Raw genomic sequence first — 23,819 nt, 5'->3', positions numbered from 1 at the left:
TGCTAAAGTCAAGATATATCACATCACCACTTTCCCCATATCCCCAGAGCCAGTTGTCTTATCATGGAAGGCAATCAGGTTGGTCGGGCATGACTTGCCCTTGGTGAATCCATGTTGACTGTTCCTTATCACCGTCCTCTCCTGCAAGTGCTTCAAAATGGATTCTTTGAGGATCTGCTCCATGATTTTCCAGGGACTGAAGTGAGACTGACCGGTCTGTAGTTTCCCGGGTTCTCTTTCTTCCCTTTTTTAAATATGAGCACTATATTTGCCTTTTTCCAATCATCTGGGACCTCCCCTGATTGTCACGAATTTCCAAAGATAATGGTCAGTGGCTCTGCAATCACATCAGCCAACTCCCTCAGCACCCTTGGATGCATTAGATCTGGACCCATGGACTTGTGCATGTCCAGCTTTTCTAAACAGTCCTTAACCTGTTCTTTCACTACTGAGGGCTGCTCACCTCCTCCTTGTACTGTGTTGCCCAGTTCGGCAGTCTGGGAGCTGATCTTGTCTGTGAAGACCGAGGCAAAAAAAGCATTGAGTTCTTCAGCTTTTTCCACATTATCTGTCACTGTGTTGCCTCCCGCATTCAGTAAGGGTCCCACGCTTTCCCTGACCTTCTTGTTGCTAACATACCTGTAGAAACCCTTTTTGTTACCCTTCACATTCCTTGCTAGCTGCAACTCCAATCATGCCTTGGATCACCCTACATCTCTGCCCTCGATGCTCCACATAGCAGTGGCTTCAGCCACACCTACACTCTTTTTTTTTTTTAGTCCTTTTCTCTCCCTGTGGTCCTGGACAGCTACCCCAGCCCTTCTAGCTGCAGTGCAAACCTGCTTCTCTCTCCCCTTCCTCCCATTCCCTGTCCCCCCTCCCCCCACGCTTGGAATAGCCTTGCCAGCAGAGTATCCCTCACACTCATTGCTTCTGCTGCTCAGAGCTTTCCCAAGTTGCAGCTGCAGTTTTCAGTGCTACTATTGGGAATCTTGACAAGATTTAGAGCTTTACTCTGTTGCACTTGGCTTTTGCCATTCAAATCATTACCAACACTGGAGCTACACAGTAGAGAGGGATCCCAAAACCATAGGCTAGGGGTGGGATAGCTCAGCAAAGTCCTACAGCACTAGAAGCCTTGAGGCTGTGGAATGAAGAACAGGGGAGGGACTCTGCATTTCAGATATCTGGATTAGCTGGAGATTACCAGAGACTAAACCCTGATAGGACTCTCCACATATTTTCCCAGAAGCTGGAGGGTGGCTTGATTTTTTTTTTTTTTTTAAAACCTGGACATTGCCCTTGGACAAAAAGGCCCCTCTGTTTAGTTCTCTGGCTGTTAGGTGCCTATTACATTTTTCAAAATCGGGATGGGAGAGGGGTAGTAAGAGAAGGAAAGACTAATTTTCGCAAAACAGTAGAATTAGCTGAGAGATTTGGGGCAGAAGTAAAAAAAAAAAATCAGAAAATATTCTATTATACTAAATAAAGAGGTAGAGGAGTGACAGAAAAAAGGAAACTGACACTGAAAACAGTGCAGGGCGGGGGAGGAGGAAGATAACCCATCATATATTATAGAAACTGGAATGAAGCCAGGAAGGGAATAAGGTAAAACAAAAGCAAGAGTTGCTGTTTTATAAGAAATGTATTAAATACCATACACGTCAGTTTACACCCTTTAAAATGGTAGGGCCATGGCTTGTAGGGGAAGGAGAAGCATGGTATCGCAGGTATTTTTCATCTGTCTAGTAGACATCAGGAAATCAAGACTTGAAAAACGTATCCTGTTCCATGAGATAAGCTGGGGAATATCACTCTGTAACATGCTAGTGTTAATAGTAGAGTAGTCTCTCCAGGGAAGGGATAGAAGACCTGGAGAATGTAGTAGTATGGATAATTTTGCATTGACTGGAAGATGGACTCAGATAAACTAATTGTTCTTTTCTATCACCAACTTTGATGACTGTATGATCGGGCGCTATGCAAAGTTTCCTACGTCACTCTGCCACAGCACCATGAGCTTTGTGTGCAAATAGAAACTTAATATTCCCATCTGATTCTCTTGAGTAGTGATGAAAAGCTAGTGAACAAACAGTGGGCCACCTGACCTAAGTGATAACTTATTCTTGGGCATTTAAAGGATGTTTAAATATGGTTGTCATATTTCCAAACGCATGGAACAAAAACCAAGGGTAATTGGGGTGGCCTTGGGATATGTTTCAAACTTTGGAAAAAATATCTGATGGTTAAAAGACTGTTGGGCCCAAATAAGATGACAAGGATTATAATACCCAGCTCCTAGATAGCACTTTTATCAGTAGATATTAAAGCACTTTATAAAGGCGATAAGTATAATTAATTGTGAGGGCAACTGTTAATTGTGACCCAATACTTAACAATACAGGGAAAGAACAGGTTAAAGAATATTTAGATAAGGTGTTTTCAAGTCAGCAGGCCCAGCTGAAATTCATCCTAAATTACCTAAAGAATTTGATGAAGCAATTTCTGAAACATTAGCAATTATCTTGTAGAATTCATGGAGGATGGGTGATGATCCAGAGGATCGGAGAAGGACAAACATAATATCCGTCTTTAAAAAGGAGCGAAAGGAGGTCCTGGGGATTATAGACCAGTCATCTTAACTTCAATACCCTGAAATATACTGGTACAAATTATTAATCAATTTGTAAGCACCTACAGGAAAATCAGGTTCTAGCCAAAATAGATTGGTCAAGAACGAATCATGCCAAACCCACCTAATTTCCTTCTTTGACAGGGTAACTGATCTAGTGGATGGGGGAATCAGTAGACGTGATTTACCTTGACTTGTAAGGCTTTTGACACAGTCGCACGAGACATTCTCATAAGCGAACCAGGCAAATTTGATGGTGAAATTAATATAAGGTGGGTGCATAATTGGTTGAAAAACTATACCCAGAGTAATTATCAATGTGTCACTATCATATTCGGAGGACATGTCCTGTGGGGGTCTTTCCTGGGTCTGGTATTCACTATTTTCATTAACATATTGGGTGATGGAGGAGAGAGTACGTTTATAAAATTTGCAGATGACATCTAACTTTGGAGGACAGGGTTAGCATTCAAAATGATCTTGATAAATTTGAGAATTGGTCTGAAATCCATAAGATAAAATTCAATAAAGATAAGTGCAAAGTACTACAGCTTGGAAGGAAAAATCAAATGCACAAATATAAAAAGGGGAACAACTGTTTAGGCAGTAGTACTGCAGAAAAGGATCTGGAGGTTCTAGTAGATCACAGATTGAATATCAGGCAATGTGATGCATTTGCGGAAAAGGCAAATATTGTTGTGGGATGTATTAACAGGAGTGTTGTATGTCAAACACAGGAGGTAATTGTCCTGCTGTTCTCTGCACTGGTGTGGCCTCAGCTGGAGTACTGGGTCCAATTCTGGGCACACTTCAGGAAAGTTGTGGACTAATTAGAGTTCCAGAGGAGAGAAACAAAAATGGTAAAAGTTAGAAGACCTGACCTGTGAGGAAAGGTTTCAAAAAAGCTGAGCATGTCCAGTCTTGAGAAAAGAAGACTGGGGGGGGAAACCTGATAAGTCTTCACCATCCTTTTTGTAACTGCCCTTAACATATTTGATCAGTGGTTTTCCACATCCACTGAAAAAGTTGGTCATTAAGTAAATTGCTTAGTTTGCAACAAGGGAGATTTAGATATTAGAAAAATATTCTAACTATAAGGATAGTTAAGAACTGGAACAGATTATGTAGGGAGGTTGTGCAATCCACATAACTGAAGGTTCTTAAGAACAGGCTTGGAAAAGACCTCTCTGAGATGGTCTAGGTATACTTAATCCTGCCTCAGCACAGAGGGCTGGACTAGATGACCTCTCAAAGTGACTCTGTTCCAGTTTTACAGATGGGGAAGTAGAGGCACAGATGTGAAGTAAGTTGCCAAAAGTCACCCAGTAAGCCAGTGGCAGAGCAGGGAATAGAACCCAGGGCTTCTGAGTCCCAGCCCATTGCATCCCAAGAGCAAAATACCCATATCAATATTAAATAATATGACTAAAAATGAATATATGCTAGAGACTCTAGGCAAGCCAAGTGTTTTCTGACAGGTGTTTTTAACAATTGAAATAGTTACAGGAATGTGTTACTCAATTGTGTCTATGGTATTTTGTTTAGTTTTTTAAATGCATGTCAAGATCTTTCTAGGAACAAAAAAGGATCTTTAAGTGCTGGTAGGCAACTCTGTTCCATCTTTCTGAATCTTCCATCTAATTACAGCTTTTTTGCTTGTTCTTTTATGTTCACTTGGAAGCCTGGGCTGTTGCAGTTCTTTCATTTCTTGTACAATTTGTTTATGGACAAACAACTTGGAGGTAGTATAGAGTGGCTCAGCCAGAATATGTGAGTTTAGATTGTGAGCTCCTTGGAGCGAGAGCTGCTGCTTTTGCATGTTTGGAAGGGGCCTAGTACGTAGTGGGGCACTACAGTTAATTTGAAGGTTACATTCTTTGTTGCTTCTTTAAGCCAAGCACATTGCATACACCAGGGTTTCTTTGCATCCCTCTGTTCTCCACAAACTCCTTGTGTGCAATCTTTCCGTCCCCTTCTATTTCAAGAACTCGCTGCAACCTCCCCACCCTTCCCTTATTCCAGGGCTGTGTGCCCCTATTCCACCCTCCCCACATATTAGGGTTCCCCATTCTCCCATGCCAAGGCTTTGTGGCTCCCATTCCCTCTTTCTCCCTCCATTCCAGGATGTCTCCCATTAGCCCCCCTGCCTGGGGTTCTGTGTGACCCCCATCTTCCATATCAGGATCCCCATCCTCCCTTCCCCATGCCAGGGCTGTGTGCCCCCATTTTCCCCCCTTGTGTACTCCTCCCCCAAACCAGAGGATCTGTGTTCTCCCACCCTTATAGCAGGATCCCCCCCATTCTCTCCCGCATGCCATGGGCTCTCTATGCACACTCCCACCCCCAATTATTATTTCTATCCCTTCTATCTGGGAGCTAAGTCATTCAGGGTGTCAGCATGTTAAACTCTGAGACGATGGGCAGAGATGAGATGGGGTGTCAGCCAGTTCTTTGATGTATAGACAGTTGCTGAGGTGCATGAAGTTATTGCTCTGCTATATAGATGGCATGGGCTCTGTGTCCCCCACTTTCCCCCTTTTTTGATTTGGGAAAATAAAAAAAAGTAGGGTTCTCTCCATTGATGCCTCTGAAATTGTGGAATTGATGAGATGCAGCATTCAAAAGTTATTGCATTTTGTCCGTCAGACAACTGGAGAAATGGCGTCAAGTTGGTTGTAAGGCCTTGCAAGTTCTACCGTGCTTGTCCAAAAAAATAATTGCTAGTCTATGTAAGAATGGTGATACTGGGTCAGACCAATGGTCCATCTAGGCCAGTATTCTGTCTGACTATGGCCAGTGCTAGATGCCTCAGAGGGAATGAACAGAGCAGGGAAATTTTGAGTCATCCATCTCCTGTCGTCAAGTCCCAGCTCCTCGCAATTGGAGGTTTAGGGACATCTGGGGCATGGGGTTGCACCCCTATCATCTCAGCTAATAGCCATTCATGATCCTCCGTGAACTTATCTAATTCTTTTGTGACCCCATTTATACTCTTGGCCTTCTCAGCATCCCCTGGCAATGAGTTTAACACGTTGACTGTGTTGTGTGAAGAAGTACTTCCTTATGTTTTTTTAAAGTTGCTGACAATTAATCAGGTGATCCTTACTTATTGTGTTGTTATGTGAAGGGGTAAATAACAATTTTCTATTCACTGTCTCCATACCATTCATGACTTTGTAGACTTTTATCAGATCTGCCCGTAGTCATCTCAGAATAGCTTAGCAGACAGCATAATGAAATTGTAAGTTAAATAAGTCTCTTTGATGGGAGCACTGAGCCTAGGGGTGGCTCTGGGGGATCAGATTGTTGCTTTGGTGGGTGTGTGGGTGGAGGAGATGGGAACAGGGAATGGGGGTGGGGAAATTGGAATCATGTTTTGCTAAGGGCAGGAATGGGAACAGGGACACAAGTGTAAGGCTCTGTGGTGTCAGAGCTGGGAAGGAGGATACTAAGGAAGGAAACTGGACACCGAATTGTTTGCACCTTTGGACTTTGGGTATTGTTGCTCTCTGTTGATGCCAGAAGGACCAGGGAAGTAAGTGGGTGAAGGAATAAGCCCCCTAACACTCTTCCTTTAACATACCATGTGTGGTATTCCAAGTTTTCCTAGCACAGTGGCTAGAGTCCTATGGTTACTTCCTAACCCGTTAAGCTTATTTTAATCAGCTGTGCTCCCAGATGGCTTTCTCTTAGTTCAGAATCTAGAGGACTGTTCAAATTTGATTTATCTTAAGTGGTATAACATGGTGGGGAATGTCATTCAGATTTTAATTTTGGTTTTAATCCAGCACACTATTGCCAAAACTTTATGTACAGGCTGTTTCTTGTAAGATTGATTATATTTGGTTCCCTTTCTTTTGCTGCAGAGTGAGCTATCAGAGAACAAAATTACTACACTGTTCTTAGAGCAGAGCTTATCTCCTCAGATGCTGGTCCACAAACAATGAAAGTAAATGATGCAGAGCCTTGTTGGGTTGTGCTCCATAAGAAATACAGAGAAGAAAACACTTGCTGTGAAGGAATAAAAACATTAGTTCAAGCCATCATACTTTCAATCCTCTGACAGTGTTAAATGTGGAGTTACAGAAGCATTTTTAAAATGGTCATTATTAGTACCCCTCTGCATCTGGACAGGGCAGAATGACTCTCATATACTGGTCAAGAAAGGAGTAAGTTTGAAGATAGCTGGATCCCACAAATTTCAGACACCCCTAGAATTTTACCATGTAGCCTGTGTCCTCTCTCCCCCTAAACAGACTCTTCTTCCAACCTACTAGACACACACTTGTCATCTTTCCACTCTTGACTCCTTGATTTTTCTCTCTAGTGAGTCAGCCCAGCCTGCCCCAGCAGGTACGTCTGGCACCTTTCAGGTGTTGGATAGGCATACCCATGCCAGCTTTATATAGCTAGCACAGCTAAAACCAACAGTGAAGATGCCGAGGCATGGGCTCCCATGTTGGCTAGCCATGCAGTATAACAGGAGGACCATCCTGTGGTGCCATGTCTTGACTGGTAACTTTACTTGTGCTAACTAGATTAATGTTTTTGCAGGTATGCCTACCCAACGTGAAATCACACCTTCAATTGCCATGTAGACACCCTGTTAAACTCAGGTCCCATACAGCCCAGGATGCTACTTTAATCCACCTTGCTGTCATTGAATCTGAGTTGGACACTAATATTTAAACACAGTGACTCCACTTTGGCACTATTGTACTAATGTATTTGGCCTTTTGGCATAATTTTTTAGAAGAAAAGCTTTACAAAAGTTATATGTAGATTGTCTGCTATAAATATGCAGTCTAAGTACATTATAAAACATTATTGGAAAAACATCAAAATATGGGGCTTTATAAAGTTTAACTATCATAAGGGCCTTGTGTACTCCTTTGTGCAATGAGTCCAGATTCTGTGAAGATACTAACTTATTGTATCTCCATGAAATACTCTTCATTCCTGTCCTTCCCATCCCCAAACATACAAACTATGGCTCACAGTTGAAAATATGCAGTAATGCGCTCGCGTGCGCGCGCACACACACCCCCTATTCCCCTCTATCCCCCCATGAATTATCTGTGCAGTTCATACATTTTATCACCAGTACTGTAGATGATTAGGATTGATGCTCTCATACCTTATGATGCATGTGGGAACCAGTGTTGCCATCTCTTAATGGAGATGGACTCTTCAGATAAGTTGTTTCCATAACTGTAAGCTTTTTTTTAAAAAAATGTGGACAGGAAGTTAGTCTAACTCGCAACCGTAGGTCCATGGCTGCTTATTCAATACGTTCAGAGCAGCCCATACCATGTATGGGGGTCCCTCATTTACCACCTCAGAGATCCACCTAGTAGTTTAGGATGCTCCAGGAATAGTGTAAGGATCTGGGAATGTACAAGGTAAATTTTCAAAACCAACTTACCTCTAGCCTTCTTGCTTTCTGGTTCAGCCATTCATATTAGCATGGTTTTTGAATGAAGTTCTGTGAGAATGATGAATAAATTAAGAATGGATTTTAAATGTGTTGTGAAGTCTATGTAAAGTAAGAACTGCATCAATATGTCTTGCAGCTCCTGGGCCTGCTGACCCAGGACATTAAACATTGAGATGTCACAAAAATGGCAGGATATCAACAGGTTATTTTAAAATAGTAGCGGATGCCCACTGAGCATGCTAAGAATTGGCTTTCCAGTTACTTCTGTAACTTTTGGAGCTTTATAATTCAGCCCTGTTTCCTCAAAGAGCTGACTCCTCAACAAGGGCTGTTCAGAGTGACCATGAATTTCAGCATTCAGAAAAAATGTGAGACACTTCTCCAAGCTAACTGTCCTGCAGTAACTGTTTTTGTTTGTTTTTTTAAATGCACACACATTCTCTCTGCCTGGAGAATAGACTGATAGAAGAACTAAGTGCTTGATCCTGAAAAGTGCGGCACTCTCTGGTCTGATCCAGCAGAACACCTAAGCACATTCTCAGCTTTAGTCAAATGGGTAGTCGAGTTGATTTCTGTGGAACTTGTTCACATGCTTAAAGTGGTTTGTGCTAAAATATTATTTTAGTGGATCAGGCCCATAGTGCTTAGCACCTAGCAGAATTGATTCCTGAGATTGTATTTGTTTGTTCTAAAACGGGTGTTCAGGCACTACAGTGACATGGACTAGCTCTTCCAAGAAAACCAAATGGGAGCAGTACCTGACGATTCAAAATTAAGATAAATAATGGCAAACTATAAATGGACAAAAAAAAAATCAATAAATGCTAGAGATAATCTTGATACTCTCAGTTGTCTATATTTAAAGTAGATATTTTCCCCCAAAACAGGTGATTTTGTACATCTAATGTGGGACCTCTCTATACTAAACTGGCTATAAGTTATGTAACTGATCTAGTGCCATTGCAATAAAACTTTCACACAAACTACGTATTTTGAACTCCTTTGTATTAACCTGAATATCAAGGCATTTGGTTTAAAGACTCTTATTAGCTAGTTGAAGAATATAAGTGAAATGGTGAAGAAATTAACTCCATAATGTAAGTCTTGGATAAATGACAATACAACAAGGAACAACAAGGGAAGAAACAATATGTCAATAAAAGAAGCAGTGTAGACAAAGTGCAGTTGGAGTGAGTAAGCAGTACTCTTGTTAAATGTAGCCTGTGTAAGAAAACATCAGGCAAAATCATAAAATCTCTCATTTTGTACATTTTATGGCTGTTAAAATTAGCAAGGGTATATCTACACTTAAAATGTTACAATGGCCCCACTGTAGCATTTCAGTGTGGACGCTACCCACACTGGCAGGAGGGAGTCTCCTATTGGCATAGGTAATCCACTTCCCCAAGAGGTAGGTAGGTCAGTGGAAGAATTCTTCTGTTGACTTAGTTCTGTCTACACTGGAGGTTAGGTCGGCTTAACTAAGCTGATCAAGAGTGTGGATTTTTGACACCCTCCAGTGATATGGTTAAGCCAACTCAGTTTTGTAGTGTAGACCAGGCCTGTGTGTGCATGTGTTTTGAAGTGACTAGCGCAAAATGCTTTTAGAAAATACACTGTAACGTTGTGTACAACCAAATTATTACAAGTAAACAATAGATGATCACATGTATTTAAAAAAAAAAAGTTGATCCTTGTGGTTCTTGGACAATAAATCACTAATTTTATGGAATCTCCTGAATACATAAATAAATAAGGGTTAGTTTGATGGTCCTGTGGCATTGCATTACTAATAGTCAATTATATTATAATAATGGATGGTCTGAATTGTCTATAGCTTATTAAAATGATGATGCACAGGGGTTTTGCCGTGTGATGGTGCCAGGTTGATATATAAATCACAGATGATTTATAAAGTAGTAGTGTCCCCATAGGTGGACCACTCTAGGAGTCTTCATGTCCCTGCACCTCAGATCTGAAATTTTTGGTAGCAGTGTCCGTTTGGCCCTCACATGCGCTCTCCCCATCTCATGCTGTGCTCTGTTGCTATATAGCGCTATGTGGGCAAACCTCCCTCAGTTCTTTCTCAACTGCCGTTGGCCTGAAACTGAGCCTTAGCAGAGCCCCTTAAAAGAGATTCTACCCAGTGTTTTTCTTAATAATTTTTCCTTAGTAGTAATAGAGCTTCAGTTAATGTTAGTACTTCCTTCTTTTCTTTTTCTTTTTTTAAATATATAAATATATATTTTATTTCGCTTGTAGAATAGTTATCTCCTTAGTATAAATTAGATTTCCCTAGCTCTTCCTTTTTGGGAAGTAACCCTTGAAAAGGGTATGCCCAGGTTTAACTGCTGCCTCTCATGTCGGGAAGCCATTTCTGTCAGCGACAGTCATTTCTGCTGCATTTGCTGCCCTGGAGAGGCACACATGCTTCCAGAAGTGTCTCAAAGTAAAATTTGGAACCAGAAAGAGCCATGAACTAAAATTAAGACTGCTCATGATGGAAAGCTCACTCTGACCAGCCTCCAACCCTTGGCCCGGGATGCACTCCGGACAGCAGTCCCTGTCAAGACTGATCCCGTCTACATCGTCGGATCAACACTCTCTAGTGACTTCAAAGACGAAATCCTCAGATTCCTCTCAGAAAGTCTTGAAAAAACAGGCCACAAGTTCCTGAACAGGGAATTGGCCAAGAGAAAGAGGTCCCTGGCACAGTCGATAACCTCTACTAACTGACCCTCGACCAGGTATCTATGAGGTTGCAAGATCTTCCTTTACCAGTACCATGGATAAGCCCAAAGGCCTTAAGAGGGTGGCTCAGGCAGAATGGTACTGTTGGGAGAAAGGAGTGATGAAGGCTGACCCAGTTCCTCTAAAATGGAAACGAAGGAGTCTTCTAGACAATCAGTACTACATACACCAGCATCACAAAAGGTTGTGGCGACACCTGGTGGCCATTCCTCACAATGCAGAGAGCCTCTGGTACCAACAGCTCTCTCCACTTCAATGGCACCTACTCAACTGACCTCAGCGGGTGCTGATGGCTGTTCCAGTACCACAGGAATTTTGGTTCCCCAAAGACTTGATGGTCTCAGATACCTGAATCACCCTTACTAGGCACTGACATAACCATGGTATGGGTTATGCCTAGGTCCCTGGACTTCCATGCAGTACCAAGACATTCTACTCAACCTTCCATGACTGCTTCACCCGTCAAGTGATGATGAGGAAGATGATGGGGATGACCTATACTCAGTGTCATTCCAAGGTTCTCCATTACAGCACCAGGGAGCTAGCTGGGTGGAAAGTCATGTATCTTCAATCTATCCGCAGAGTAGAAGAGACCCACCCAGTTGGTATGGACACCCTTGGATGCTTCCACCCATGCCCTCTCTCACCACCTCAATGGCCATATTGGGACCCACAGGTGGCATATAGACAACAGTTTTTGAGGAACTCTAGTACTAGTCATCCAGAGAGCTAGAGGAAAACAGTCTCCTTTAGCTTCAATAGCCAGACCACCTGATCCTCAAGAGGAGACCTTTGAGGAACAGGAGGAGAGACTAGACAAGGAAGCCACTCAGGTGACCAACATTTCTTCTTCATCTCCTGATAAGGTGGCCATGCTTCCCACACCAACTACAACAGACCACTTCAAGCAATTTCAAGACCTCTTTAATAGGGTAGCAGATTTCCTGCGAATCCTGCTTAATGAAGTCATAATCACAGTGCAAACTGTTTGACATAATCAGCAAATATTGCATTCCCCATCAATGAGGCACTGCTTGATTGGGTGAAAACTATATGGCAGACACCACCCACAATACCTCCAACGTGCAGAAGGGTAGACAAAAATATTGTGTCCTATAAAGATGGAGACTTTTTTTTATTTTTTTCATCCATCCCCTAATTCACTAGTCATTGATGCAGTTAATGAACATGGCAGACAGCACCACGCTAAAATGACACCAATAAGGACTGGAAATGACTGGATTTATTTGGATGTAAATCATATTCCTTATCCACTCTAGAATTTAAGATCGCTAACTATCAAGCCCTCATGCCAAAACACAACCATACCAATTATTCGGTGTTTGCTCATCCTACAATGAAAAGATTTCTTAAAAGGTATGGGTAACCTCTACCTTTGAATCAGAGATCTTACACCAGTATGGGACCTTAATCTTGTCTTAAACTGTCTGATAAGGTCACCCTTTTAGCCTATGGCCACTTGCTCACTTCTACACCTCTCTGTGAAAACTGCATTCCTCATGGCTATCACATCTGCTCGGAGAGTGGAGGAGAGAGGGGGCTCTAATGGTATATCCTCTCCCTTTACAATTTTCTTCAAGGACAAGGCCACATTGCGGCCACACCCCAAATTCCTACCAAAATACCTTCAGCCTTCCACGTAATCAACTTACTCACCTTCCAGCATTCTTTCCTAAACTACACCGGGATAAAAGGGAGGCAACACTGCACACACTTGATCTCAAGAGAGTGTTAGCCTTCTATTTGGAAGGGACTAAGCCTTTCAGAAAATCTCCAAGACTATTGCTCTCCATCGCAGACAGATCTAAGGGATCCCTGATATCTATGCAAAGGCTCTCTAGATGGATGTCGGAATGCATTAACTACTGCAATTGCACGCATGACTTACAGCCCCCTTTGAGAGCCTGAACGCACTCTACAAGATCTCTGTCAACTTCTATCCTTCCTCAATAATGTTCCAATCACAGAAATATGCAGAGCAGCGACTTGGGCATCTACTCATACGTTTGTCAAGTATTATGCAATCACTCGTGATTCAGCATCTGATGTGACACTTGGTTTGGCTGTATTATCATCAATATTGGACTCCGCTCCGATGCCCCACCCTTCCATCAGGGACACTGCTATAGAGTCACCTAGAGTGGAACACCCATAGGGACATGAATTGAAGAAGAGGAGGTTACTCATCTTGTGTTGTAACTGAGCTTCAAGATGTGTCTCCTTATGGGTGCTCCACTACCCACCCTGCTCTTGTCTGCTTTGAAGCTCTTATATATGAGCTGCAGTAAAGAAGGAACTGAGGGTGGTTTGCCCATGCAGCGCTATACAGCAACAGAGCACAGTGCAAGGGCCAAACAGACACTGCTACCAAAAATCTCCAATCTGAGGCGCAGAAATGTGAAGATACCTAAAGTGGAGAACACATAGGGACACACATCTCAAAGAGCCACAATTACTGCACAAGGTGAGTAACCTCTTCTTTAATGAGCAGCAAAGCAATTCTTTGTCAATGATGAAATAATAGTAAACCTCTCTCACTCATTAAGCTTTCAGCACAGCTGTGGTTTAGAAACCCTAGATCCTGTGCCACATTGCCACAGCTGCAGTCAAGCAGGGGCATGCAAGCTGGATGGCCTGCACTATGAAAGAGGGTGAGGTGGAGGGCAGATTGTTCTCTTTGAGTGTTCGGAGTCTCAAGAACTTGGAGCCACCCCACTTGGTCCAGAATAGCTCCAATTTGGTGACCTTCCAGGCATGCAGCAAAAGACACCTGTTTGATAGGGTTTTTGAAGAGTCTGTGTTTCTCACAATGATGAAAGGGTGGCAATTAGTTTCTGTAGTTGTCTAGCTGGCGCATTTCCTGTAAAATGATTATTTTAATCCTCCTGGGATATTGTTGTATTTTCAATGATGTATTACGGTAACTGAAGCTTTGGATAGATGTCTTTATTTTAAATCTAAATGCAAACCTATTTCATTTATTTTAGATCTTGCTTTGTTTTTAGTTGTGGAACTCTTGTTAGTGTTTTCAAGTTGTTATGCACTTTTAAAAATTCTCAATGTATGGCTTCATCTCAATACCTTTATAATATTTAGTATTAAGATTTATGTATGTTGGTTATTTTTAACATTTGCTCTCCCTCTTCCCCCCTTTTAATACTGCAGTTCCAAAAGAGTTGGTAGAACTTCACTTGAAACTGATGAGGAAGATTGGGAAGTCTGTCACAGCAGACAGATGGGAAAAATACTTGATCAAGGTACAGTAAATGTCTGTTCTGTTACTCTGAAATGCTGGGATCTGATGAAATCTTATGTCAGAAATCCCTAGTATGAATTTTAGTGAACCTAGTGCTGTAGTCAAAATCTGTGTGTGCGTGCCCAGACGGAGTTGCTTAAGGTTCTAGTTTAAGTAACTTTCAGCCTGCCTGGGTCTGCGCACAAATTTCTGAAACTAGATACCAACTTCTGCATCTAGAAGGCTGCAAACCTGCAAGCTCTATAGCACGTGCAAGACAGGAGCAGATTGGAGTATAAGAATTATAGTGGCCAGTCAGAGCAGAGAGATTTCCATATTAATGATACAGTAGTTTATCAGTAATTCTATGATGTAAATCCATGTACTTTAGCTGACAACCATACAGAGATTTGTATGCTGTGTGCTTATTGATAAATAAGGACACTGTGATTATGCTATCAGAGTACCCAGAATTGCATAACGGGGGAAAAAATTGTAGTTATGCATCAATAGTGGTACACCATTCCTTTGCTCTGACTCCGAGGTGGTTCTATATTCGAATTATAAATCACTTACGTAATGTTATAAGGTGCTCTGTCAATGTGTGAACATATATAAGACATAGTCCTTGCTCCAGAGAATTTGCAGAGACTGAAAGGTCCATGTTTTGTTAATAAAGCATCGTGCTAATCAGGAATACTTCAATTTGAAATTTGGTTATTCCCTTGTTGTTTTAGTAGTTTGGTTGGCTGTCACTGAGTGCTTTGTTTCAGAGGGGTAGCCGTGTTAGTCTCCATCAGCAAAAACAATGAGGAGTCCTTGTGGCACCTTAGAGAAATTTATTTAACAAATTTATTTGGGCATAAGCTTTTGTGGGATATAACCCACTTCATCAGATGCATGGAGAGAAAAAAAATAGGCAGGTATTAATACACAGCACATGAAAAGATGGGAGTTGCGTTACTAAGTGGGGGCTCAGTGCAAATGAGGCCAATTCAATCAGGGTGGATGTGGCCCATTCCCAACTGTTGACAAGAAGGGGTGAGTATCAACAGAGGGAAAATTATTTTTTCTAGTGACCCAGCCACTCCCAGTCTTTATTCAGGCCTAATTTGATGGTGTCAAGTTTGCAAATCCAGTTCTGCATTTTCTCATTGAAGTCTGTTTGGGGTGTTTTTTTTTGTGTGTGTGGAAGAATGGCAACTTTTAAGTCTGTTATTTAATGTCCAGGGAGATTGAAGTGGTCTCCTACTGACTTTTGAATGTTACGATTCTTGATATGTGATTTGTGTCCATTTATTCTTTTGTGTGGACTCTGTCTGGTTTGGCCAGTTTACATGGCAGAGGGGCATTGCTGGCACATGATGGCATATATCCCATTAGTAGATGTGCAGATGAACGAGCCCTTGATGGTGTGGCTGATGTGGTTGGGTCCTATGATGGTGTCCCTTGAATAGATATGCGGACAGAGTTGGCAACGGGGTTTGTTGCAAGGGCTAGTTCCTGAGTTAGTGTTTCTGTTGTGTGGTGTTTAGTTGCTGGTGAGTATTTGCTTCAGGTTGGGGGGCTGTCTGTAAGCGAGGACTGGCTTGTCTCCCAAGGTCTGTGAGAGTGAGGGATCGTCCATCAGGATGGGTTGTAGATCCTTGATGTTGTGCTGGAGAGGTTTTAGTTGGGGGCTGTAGGTGATGGTAGTGGCGTTCTGTTACTTCCTTTGTTGGGCCTGTCCTGTAGTAGGTGACTTCTGGGTACCCTTCTGGCTCTGTAAATCTGTTTCTTCACTTCCCTAGGTGGGTACTGTAGTTTTATGAATGCTTGATAGAGATCCTGTAGGTGTTGGTCTCTGTCTGAGGGATTGGAGCAAATCCGGTTGTGTCTGAGGGCTTGGTTTTAGACAATGGATCGTGTGATGTGGTCTGGATGAAAGCTGGAGGCATGTAGGTAAGTTTAGTGGTCAGTAGGTTTCTGGTATAGGGTGGTGGTTATGTGACCATCACTTATTTGCACTGTAGTGTCCAGAAAGTGGATCTCTTGTGTGGACTGGTCCAGGCTGAGGTTGATGGTGAGGTAGAAATTGTTGAAATCCTGGTGGAATTTGTCAAGGGCCTCCTTCCCATGGGTCCAGATAATGATGTCATCAATGTAGCTCAAGTAGAATAGCAGTGCTAGGGGACAGGAGCTGAGGAAGTGCTGTTCTAAGTCAGCCATAAAAATGTTGGCATACTGTGGGGCCATGCAGGTACCCATAGCAGTGCTGCTGACTTGAAGGTATAAATCGTCCCCAAATCTGAAATAGCTGTGGGTGAGGACAAAGTCACAAAGTTCAGCCACCAGGTTTGCCGTGACATTATCGGGGATACTGTTCCTGACAGCTTGTAGTCCATCTTTGTGTGGAATGTTTGTGTAGAGAGCTTCTACATCCATAGTGGCTAGGATTGTGTTTTCTGGAAGATCACCAATGGATTGTAGTTTCCTCAGGAAGTCAGTGGTGTCTCGAAGATAGCTGGGCATGCTGGTAACATAGGGCCTGAGGAGAGAGTCCACAAAGCCAGACAATCCTGCTTTGTTCACTTTTACACTTCTGGATTCCTGTAACAAGCAACAGTAATTAAGTCAGGAGGAGAACAGAGCTTGCATTGCAACACCAGGCACAGCGTCCAGTCATAAGGCCTGCTTTTTAAGCTTGCATTGCAACTTTAAAGTGGCTGTAACTATTAGCAGTGCTTTATTTTTCAATTTTTCTGAAATTTTTAATATATAACACTTTACACGTAGACCACAAATTACTGAATGGCAGATGGGTGATTCTTTTCTGTCCCCCTTGCTAACAGTGATCTGTTCAAATGGAAGTAATTGGGACACTTACTGAAGAGAAGATACTTGGTGTGCTTCTGCAGTCTCATTGGTGTTGTCTATGCAGGGCTCTCATGTGGTCATACAGAAGGTTCTGGCTTAGGCAAAGACACATTGTTTGTCCTCCGATATAGACTGCTTAGCCCTTTTGGGAAGTGCACAGTCTGATTAATGCAGACTGTTTTGTCCCATGAGTACTTCCTTCATTTGATCACTCTCAAAAGTTTTTTACATTCTTATGCAGTTAAGATTTATTGGCTTTGGACTACTGTGGAGTCGCATCTTACGCGGCGGTTAGGTTCTAAAGTCAGTGCATAAGGTGAAAATTCACGTATAGTCAAAATTACTCTTGAAAATCCCTTAAATTGCCCATAAAATACAGTATACTGTACATGGTTTTGTGTATACAACCCTGTACAGTAAAATGTATAATGTTTACAGTAATGTACAGTATATAATAAAGAGTACATATGAAAAGTGTAATTTTACAGTACTGTATTTTTAATTACAGGGGGGTAATTACAGGGGGTCGTCAGGCCTTGATGTCGATTCAGGAGACGGAGGTGACGGAGAGCTTGGGTGATGGAGAGCAATTCGTAGACGAAGTGGTTGGCTCTGGTTCAGTTCGAGAAGTTGATTGCGTAGGCTCATCTGCTGCTGGTTGTTTTTCCTTGAAAAACATGGTGGTCGGTAACTGTCGCTGTTGTCTCTTGAGCTGCTCAAACATTTCTTGATATGGTCTCAAATTGTCCGTAATACTACGTGTGATTTTTTTTTTTGAGGCTTCCTTCCATAGAGGGATCGTATTCAGAAATTAAATCATTCAAGTTTTTCGCAGCTTAGAACACTTCAGCAGATTTATGAAGATTCCAACTTTCTGGCTTGTCCTGTTCGTCGTCGTCATCCTCGTCTTCTGTAGACAATTTTATCAGTTCCTCTAACTCTTCGTTAGTCAGTGTTTCTCTATGGCTCTCAATTAATTCTTCAATTTCTTCCTCAAGGATGTCGACGAAGCCATCACTACCCACTTGCCTGGCCACCTGAACAATGTGTTTCATTTCTTTGTCAATTGTCGGGAAACGCTTAGTCATTCACACATTCTTTCCATAGGTTTTTCCAACGTGCATTGACTGTTTCAGGCTTGATTGCATCCCTTGCCTGTTTAATATAAGTGATGCAATCGGCAATGTTGAAGGACTTCCAACACTCCATCACATTAAGATTGAAATCAGCATCCATAGCGCTACGTATCCGTGAGAATGTAAGCCTCGTGTACGTGGCCTTGAAACAGCAAATCATGCCTTGTTGAGAGGTTGGAGGATGAGGTGGTATTCGGGGGGAGAAAGACTACTTCAAAGTCGTTATGCGCAAACCAGAGTGCCACAGGGTGGCGAGGAGCATTGTCTACAATCAGCAACACTTTAAAGTCAAGTCCTTTCTCTTCTAGGTACACCTTGACCTCCGGAATGAAACGCTTGTGGAACCAATCCATAAATAATGCTGCCGTCACCCAAGCCTTTTTATTTGATTGCCAGAACACAGGCAGGAAATTTTTGTTCTTGCCTTTTAAGGCATGGGTATTTGCAGCCCTGTAGAGCAAGGCCAGCTTTATTAAATGCCCAGCCGCATTGCCACAAAACAACACAGTCACACGGTCTTTAGCTGCTTTGGCGCCAGGGGCTTGTCTTTCTGATTTTGAAGTGAAAGTGCAGATGGGCATTTTTTTTCCAGAAGAGCCCACTCTTGTCAGCATTAAAAACTTGCTCCGGAAGATAGCCCTTTTCTTCTATGATTTTCTTTAATTGTTTGGGGTAGGCTTTTACTGCCTCTTCATTGGCAGATGCAGTTTCACCAGTAGTCTGCATGTTTTTGAGGTTGAAGCGGTTCCTAAAACTGTTAAGCCAGCCTTTGCTGGCTTTGAATTCCTTCTCATCAGAAGGCTGTCCCTCTTCGGCGGGAGGTTTGAACAGCGCATAGAGGCTAAGAGCCTTTTCTCGCATGTGTTGCCATCAATAGGCACACGTTTACGGTTCATGTCTTCCAGCCATAAGTTTAATGCCTTTTCAGTCTTCACTAAAGTCTTATCACGCACCTGTCTCATCACCTTAGCAGTTACTGGAGCACTTGATGCCACGGCTTGATGAATTTCTCTCTCTCGAATCTTGATGGCACGGATGCTAGATTCATTGCGGCCATATTTACGCGCCACATTGGAGACAGACATATTGTCTCTCAGTAAGTCCAACACAGCCTGTTTTTCCTCCAGCATTGGAACAGATTGCTGTCTCTTTGGTTGAGCACCAGAGGAAGTAGTTGGCTTGCGTTTCGGGGCCATGTTGTACGAAAAATACGTACAGTATCTTTAAAACACTAGAATCACACTCAGTGCGACGAGATGCTCACACTATTTGAGGCACGTGGGAACGGAGACCGTCTGAGGGAACAGCAGATGCATGTCTCCCATCTCATGCTCACTCCGGGGCATACGCTCATTGAGTGGAATGGTGGGCGGAATTGCCCGCACTATTTAAAGGTATCTTGTTGTTTTTCTTTTTTTTTGCCGAGCGCGTATAGTTGAATTCGCGTAAATTAAATGCGCATATGATGCGACTCATCTGTAGTCTCTCTGGACCCTTTGACTGTGAAATCTACAGGTTTCCAGTAGGCTGCTTCCACCAGTGCTGGTTTGGGATCCAGATGTCTGTGGTCCTCTGAGACTCTCACCAGCTGTGTGTTTGATTCCTTCCTATGTTTATTGCTTAAAGCAAGCAATTTGAGCATGGTGCCAGTAAGTAGCACTTAGATGCCAGTGTAAGGGCCTTAAGAAGTATTTTGGAGAGACCCATATCAGCACCCGCTTTACAGATTGGTAGGGTATGGTCATACTTTCATGCGCAGAAATCAGCTGCTTCCTTAAGAAACCAACTCCTGTTGCTGAAGTGCCTGCCAGTTTCAAACTCTCCTTTTGAAAAGGCAGTGGTTCTAGCATACCAGATGTGCTTAAACCCATGACCTCTGTGGAAGGCTTCAGACTGGGTTCTAGCTTTCTTTGGAGTTGAGACTGCATTTATCAGGAGTAAGAATAATCTGCTGGTTTTAGTTTATGGAAACTTGGTCATTGTGTTCATGAAAAATGGTTTCAACAGCTCTGATGCCACTGAGTAGTTGCTTGGGCAATTAAAAGGCATTTCCAGTGTTTCTGAAACTTCCTTCCATTGGTTTGAGTGATACATAAAACATAGGAGTTGGTCATGGATGTTTGATGTGTCTTCTCCAATGTTTGTGATATGCAGCATCCCCCAATGATCTTCATGTTTAGAATGTTGAATACAAGAGATAAAGTAGAATGTATTCATTTGTTGGCAATAAACAGTTGTATCTCTTGTTCTAAGTTTTGGCCTATGCATTGGAAGAATGGACAACATAGCTTGTCCTCAAAACAGGCAGACTTGCTGCTGAGCAGAAGTCATTTTTATGAGATGGTACTTTTTTTTTGTTACCACTTTCTGAAGCAACTCATTCAGCGTTAGCTAGTGAAGTTTGGGCTCACTTTCAGCTGTGCTGCTCTATCGAAAGCTACATGCTGGATGTGGTTTAGAAGCTTACTTTGCCCTGGGTGCACCCTCTATTTAACAATAACATCTTGATCAGGAAGATTGATAATTCCCTTAATGCTTTCAAGAGAACTTCTGTTGATTGCAATTTGTTCAGGATGCAGCAGCACTTTGAGCCACTGATTTAAGCATCCATGGTACAACAGTGCCACTTTTAAAACGACTGTCTTAACATTGTAGTCTCTGGGTATATTTGAGACTACCTTGAACTTTGTTGTAGTGGATACTTGCACTAAGATACCGCATACCTACTAGGGATCCCACTATTGTATCTTAAATAAGTAAGCGGCCACTAGTGCCTTTGCTATTATGGGTCCTAGGATGTGAAACTTGCTCCCTCATGACAATTATTTTGACCCTCTCACTTAAAAAAAATCTAAAACTTATTATCCCAACCCTGTTTTTCCACTGTTGATCCCATATATTCGTTCTCCACCACCACCCACTTTCAGTGGTCCATTTAGTCAGTGTTAGTTGTTTATATTTTTAAAGAAGGTCTTTTTATTATGTTTTCAAACACATTTTAAATGGTTTGAGGTATGTGCTCCGAGGACCTCAGCATTTTATATGTAATTACATCATTTTACAACATCAAATGAATGGTAGTCTCACTTACTATTTGTATTACAGTAGCAGTGCCTAGAGGCCACAACTGAGACTGGGATTCCCGTTGTGGGTACGTCTACGTTGCATTATAAAACCCACTGCAGCAAGTCTCAGAGCCTGGGTCTGCAGATACGGGCTCATGCTACGGGGCTAAAAACGGCTAAAAGACGTTGCTTCAGAACCCACACTACATTACAAGCCACAATGTTTACACTGCTGTTTTTGGCCCTCTAGCATGAGCCCCACAAGCCCAAGTCTGTAGACCCAGGCTCTGAGACTTGCTGCCATGGGTTTTAAAACACAGTGAGACATACCCTGTTTAGTGCTGTACAGATATGTATGAAGCAGTCTCTGCTCCATAGTACTTGTAGTCTAAATAGACATGACAGACAAAGGGAGATGGGAAAAGAAATGGGTGCACAGAGGTGAAGTAACTTGTCCAAGGTCACATAGCAAGTCAATGACAGAGTTAGGAATAGAACTGGGTCTCCTGACTCCCAGTCTAGTGCCCTAGCTGTAGATCATGCTGTCTCTTAAGAGTTGCTCAGAGCTAGGAAAATGGAGGTGATGATAGTCCAGATCCTGGTGATATGGTCTTTCAGGACTTAGTGGAGACATGCCCAGTGCTTGCCTTCCTACACCTGGCTTTATCTCTGGTTTTTGTCTATGGCTTTTTTGCTTACAGAAGTTACAATGTTTGTAGATAAAAGTAAACATTGGTATTGCAACAAAATACTCTTCCTCTGTAGAGTTTTCAAGTGACATTAATCCACTAATACTAGTTAATTTAATATTTTGTTTATCTGACAGATATGCCAAGAGTTCAACAGTACTTGGGCGTGGGAGATGGAGAAGAAAGGATACCTGGAAACAAGTGTTGAATGCAAATTGGGAATTCTGAAGGTAATGTATTTACTATTTTTTTTTTAAATGACCCTTTGAAAACTTATACATTGCAGTAATTAAATGTATTAAATTTGGAGCTGACGTCAGAGCATGTAACAAATAAATATCACCAATCATAGTTGCTGATGGTCTTGTTAATGGGGATAAGCCTCAACTAAATACGGTGTTTTCTATTTGTTTTCATACTTTACTTGTTCGCACTGAAATATATTTGTGGTTACTGTTCTGCCCTCGGAGGGTGTTTACCCGTGCAGTATTCTTTTTTGTTATGTGCATGAGCTAGTAATTAAGCAATTTTATCTTAAGTGCAATGGTGAGAGGTGGGGCTTATCTTCAGCTTTTCAGATCATGAGAAAAGTCAGGAGTAATGAGCCTCGTGTGTGATGGCTTAAATTACATGGAGTTTTACTGTAGACTAATATACTAAATAAATAATATCCACCGTTTAGCTAGGTCATTCACAAAAAAGAAACTTCCATATACATTGCTTTCAGATCTATATAAAATACAGAGGTTTAGAGTTTCAATGGCTACTTTTAAAAGAGGAAATAGAAACACCACGCTGTGTATGTATGCTTTGGTGGTGGCTTGATTTCATCCTGCTGTAGTAGCTGTTAATGTTTACTATAGTAGAACCTCAGCCTTGCAAACAGCAGTTATGAACTGACCAGTTAACCCCACACCTCATTTGGAACTGGAAGTACACAATCAGACAGCAGCAGAGACAAAAAAGAAAGAAAGCAAACACAGTACAGTACTGTGTTAAATGTAAACTACAAAAAAACCAAACAAACCTGGAAAGCAGCATTTTTCTTCTTCATAGTAAACTTTCAAAGCTGTATTAAGACAATGTTCAATTGCAAACTTTTGAAAGAAAAACAATAACATTTTGTTCAGAGTTACGAACAACCTCCATTCCCGAGGTGTTCGTAACTCTGAGGTTCTAATGTACAGTAAGGATGCCTTCATTCTCCGCTGTTTAAAGTTTGCTGTTGAACAGGTTTAATGCCATTCTAAATGGCCACTAACAAGAAATTAAAAACTAATCTCTGATTTACCAAAAGAGTATAATCTGGAGAGGCCTATGCATTGTATCCCCCTTTCTCTAGTTAAGTCACAAAACTAATAAAGGCAGGTATAAAAAGAGAACCAAATAAATAAGTTTTTTTTGTAGTATCTTGGTGTTCTAAAAAAATCTTTCTACATTGCGATTTTTTTCAGTACCTCTGTGAGTGTCAGTTTGATGACAATCTAAAATTTAAGAATATCATTAACGAAGAGGATGCTGATGCTATGCGTCTCCAGCCAATTGGTCGAGACAAGGATGGTTTAATGTATTGGTACCAGCTGGATCAAGAACATAATGTGAGAATGTATGTAGAAGAACAGGATGACCAGGATGGGTCTTCTTGGAAATGCATTGTCAGGTAACTTTTTTTTCTTGTTTGTAACTGCAAATTTTAAATGTGATTATCTGTGACTATGAAGTTCAGATGTTGACTTCAATAAGTATCCTCTTTTCAGAGAGCAGTATTCCTGTCAATTTAATTCTCTACCTTCAGACGTACACAGTACGTGCACAACTACAATTTATGAAGAAAAGCAGCTTAAGTGTTTATGGGATAATAGCCAATGCAGATGTCATTTTATGGTTTATAAGAGAAACACCATCTAGAGTTTCAAGAGCACAATGGTTGTAGGGCAGTAAGATCAGGAGGAGAATTGTGCCCCCTGGAGAATGGTTCCACTACGTGCTGACAATGT

The 23,819-nt window shown here is 41.9% G+C and overlaps 1 protein-coding gene across 3 annotated transcripts in view; it reads left to right on the top strand.

Moving 5' to 3' along the window:
- The window catches only part of RSF1 (remodeling and spacing factor 1), a 113,398-nt gene that overhangs the window by 24,525 nt on the left and 65,054 nt on the right, over nt 1–23,819 (top strand). For all 3 annotated transcript variants that reach the window (XM_084648115.1, XM_084648113.1, XM_084648114.1), the window contains exons 2-4: nt 14,007–14,098; nt 21,960–22,052; nt 23,277–23,482. In XM_084648115.1, coding sequence (XP_084504241.1) covers nt 14,007–14,098; nt 21,960–22,052; nt 23,277–23,482 — 391 coding nt within the window. The remainder of the gene's footprint in view (nt 1–14,006; nt 14,099–21,959; nt 22,053–23,276; nt 23,483–23,819) is intronic.

Source organism: Lepidochelys olivacea (assembly GCF_965140295.1).
Source record: "Lepidochelys olivacea isolate rLepOli2 genome assembly, chromosome: 1".
NCBI classification, from domain to species: domain Eukaryota; kingdom Metazoa; phylum Chordata; order Testudines; family Cheloniidae; genus Lepidochelys; species Lepidochelys olivacea.
Note: the sequence above shows the minus strand (reverse complement) of the source record. Positions and strands in the feature narration are given on the sequence as shown.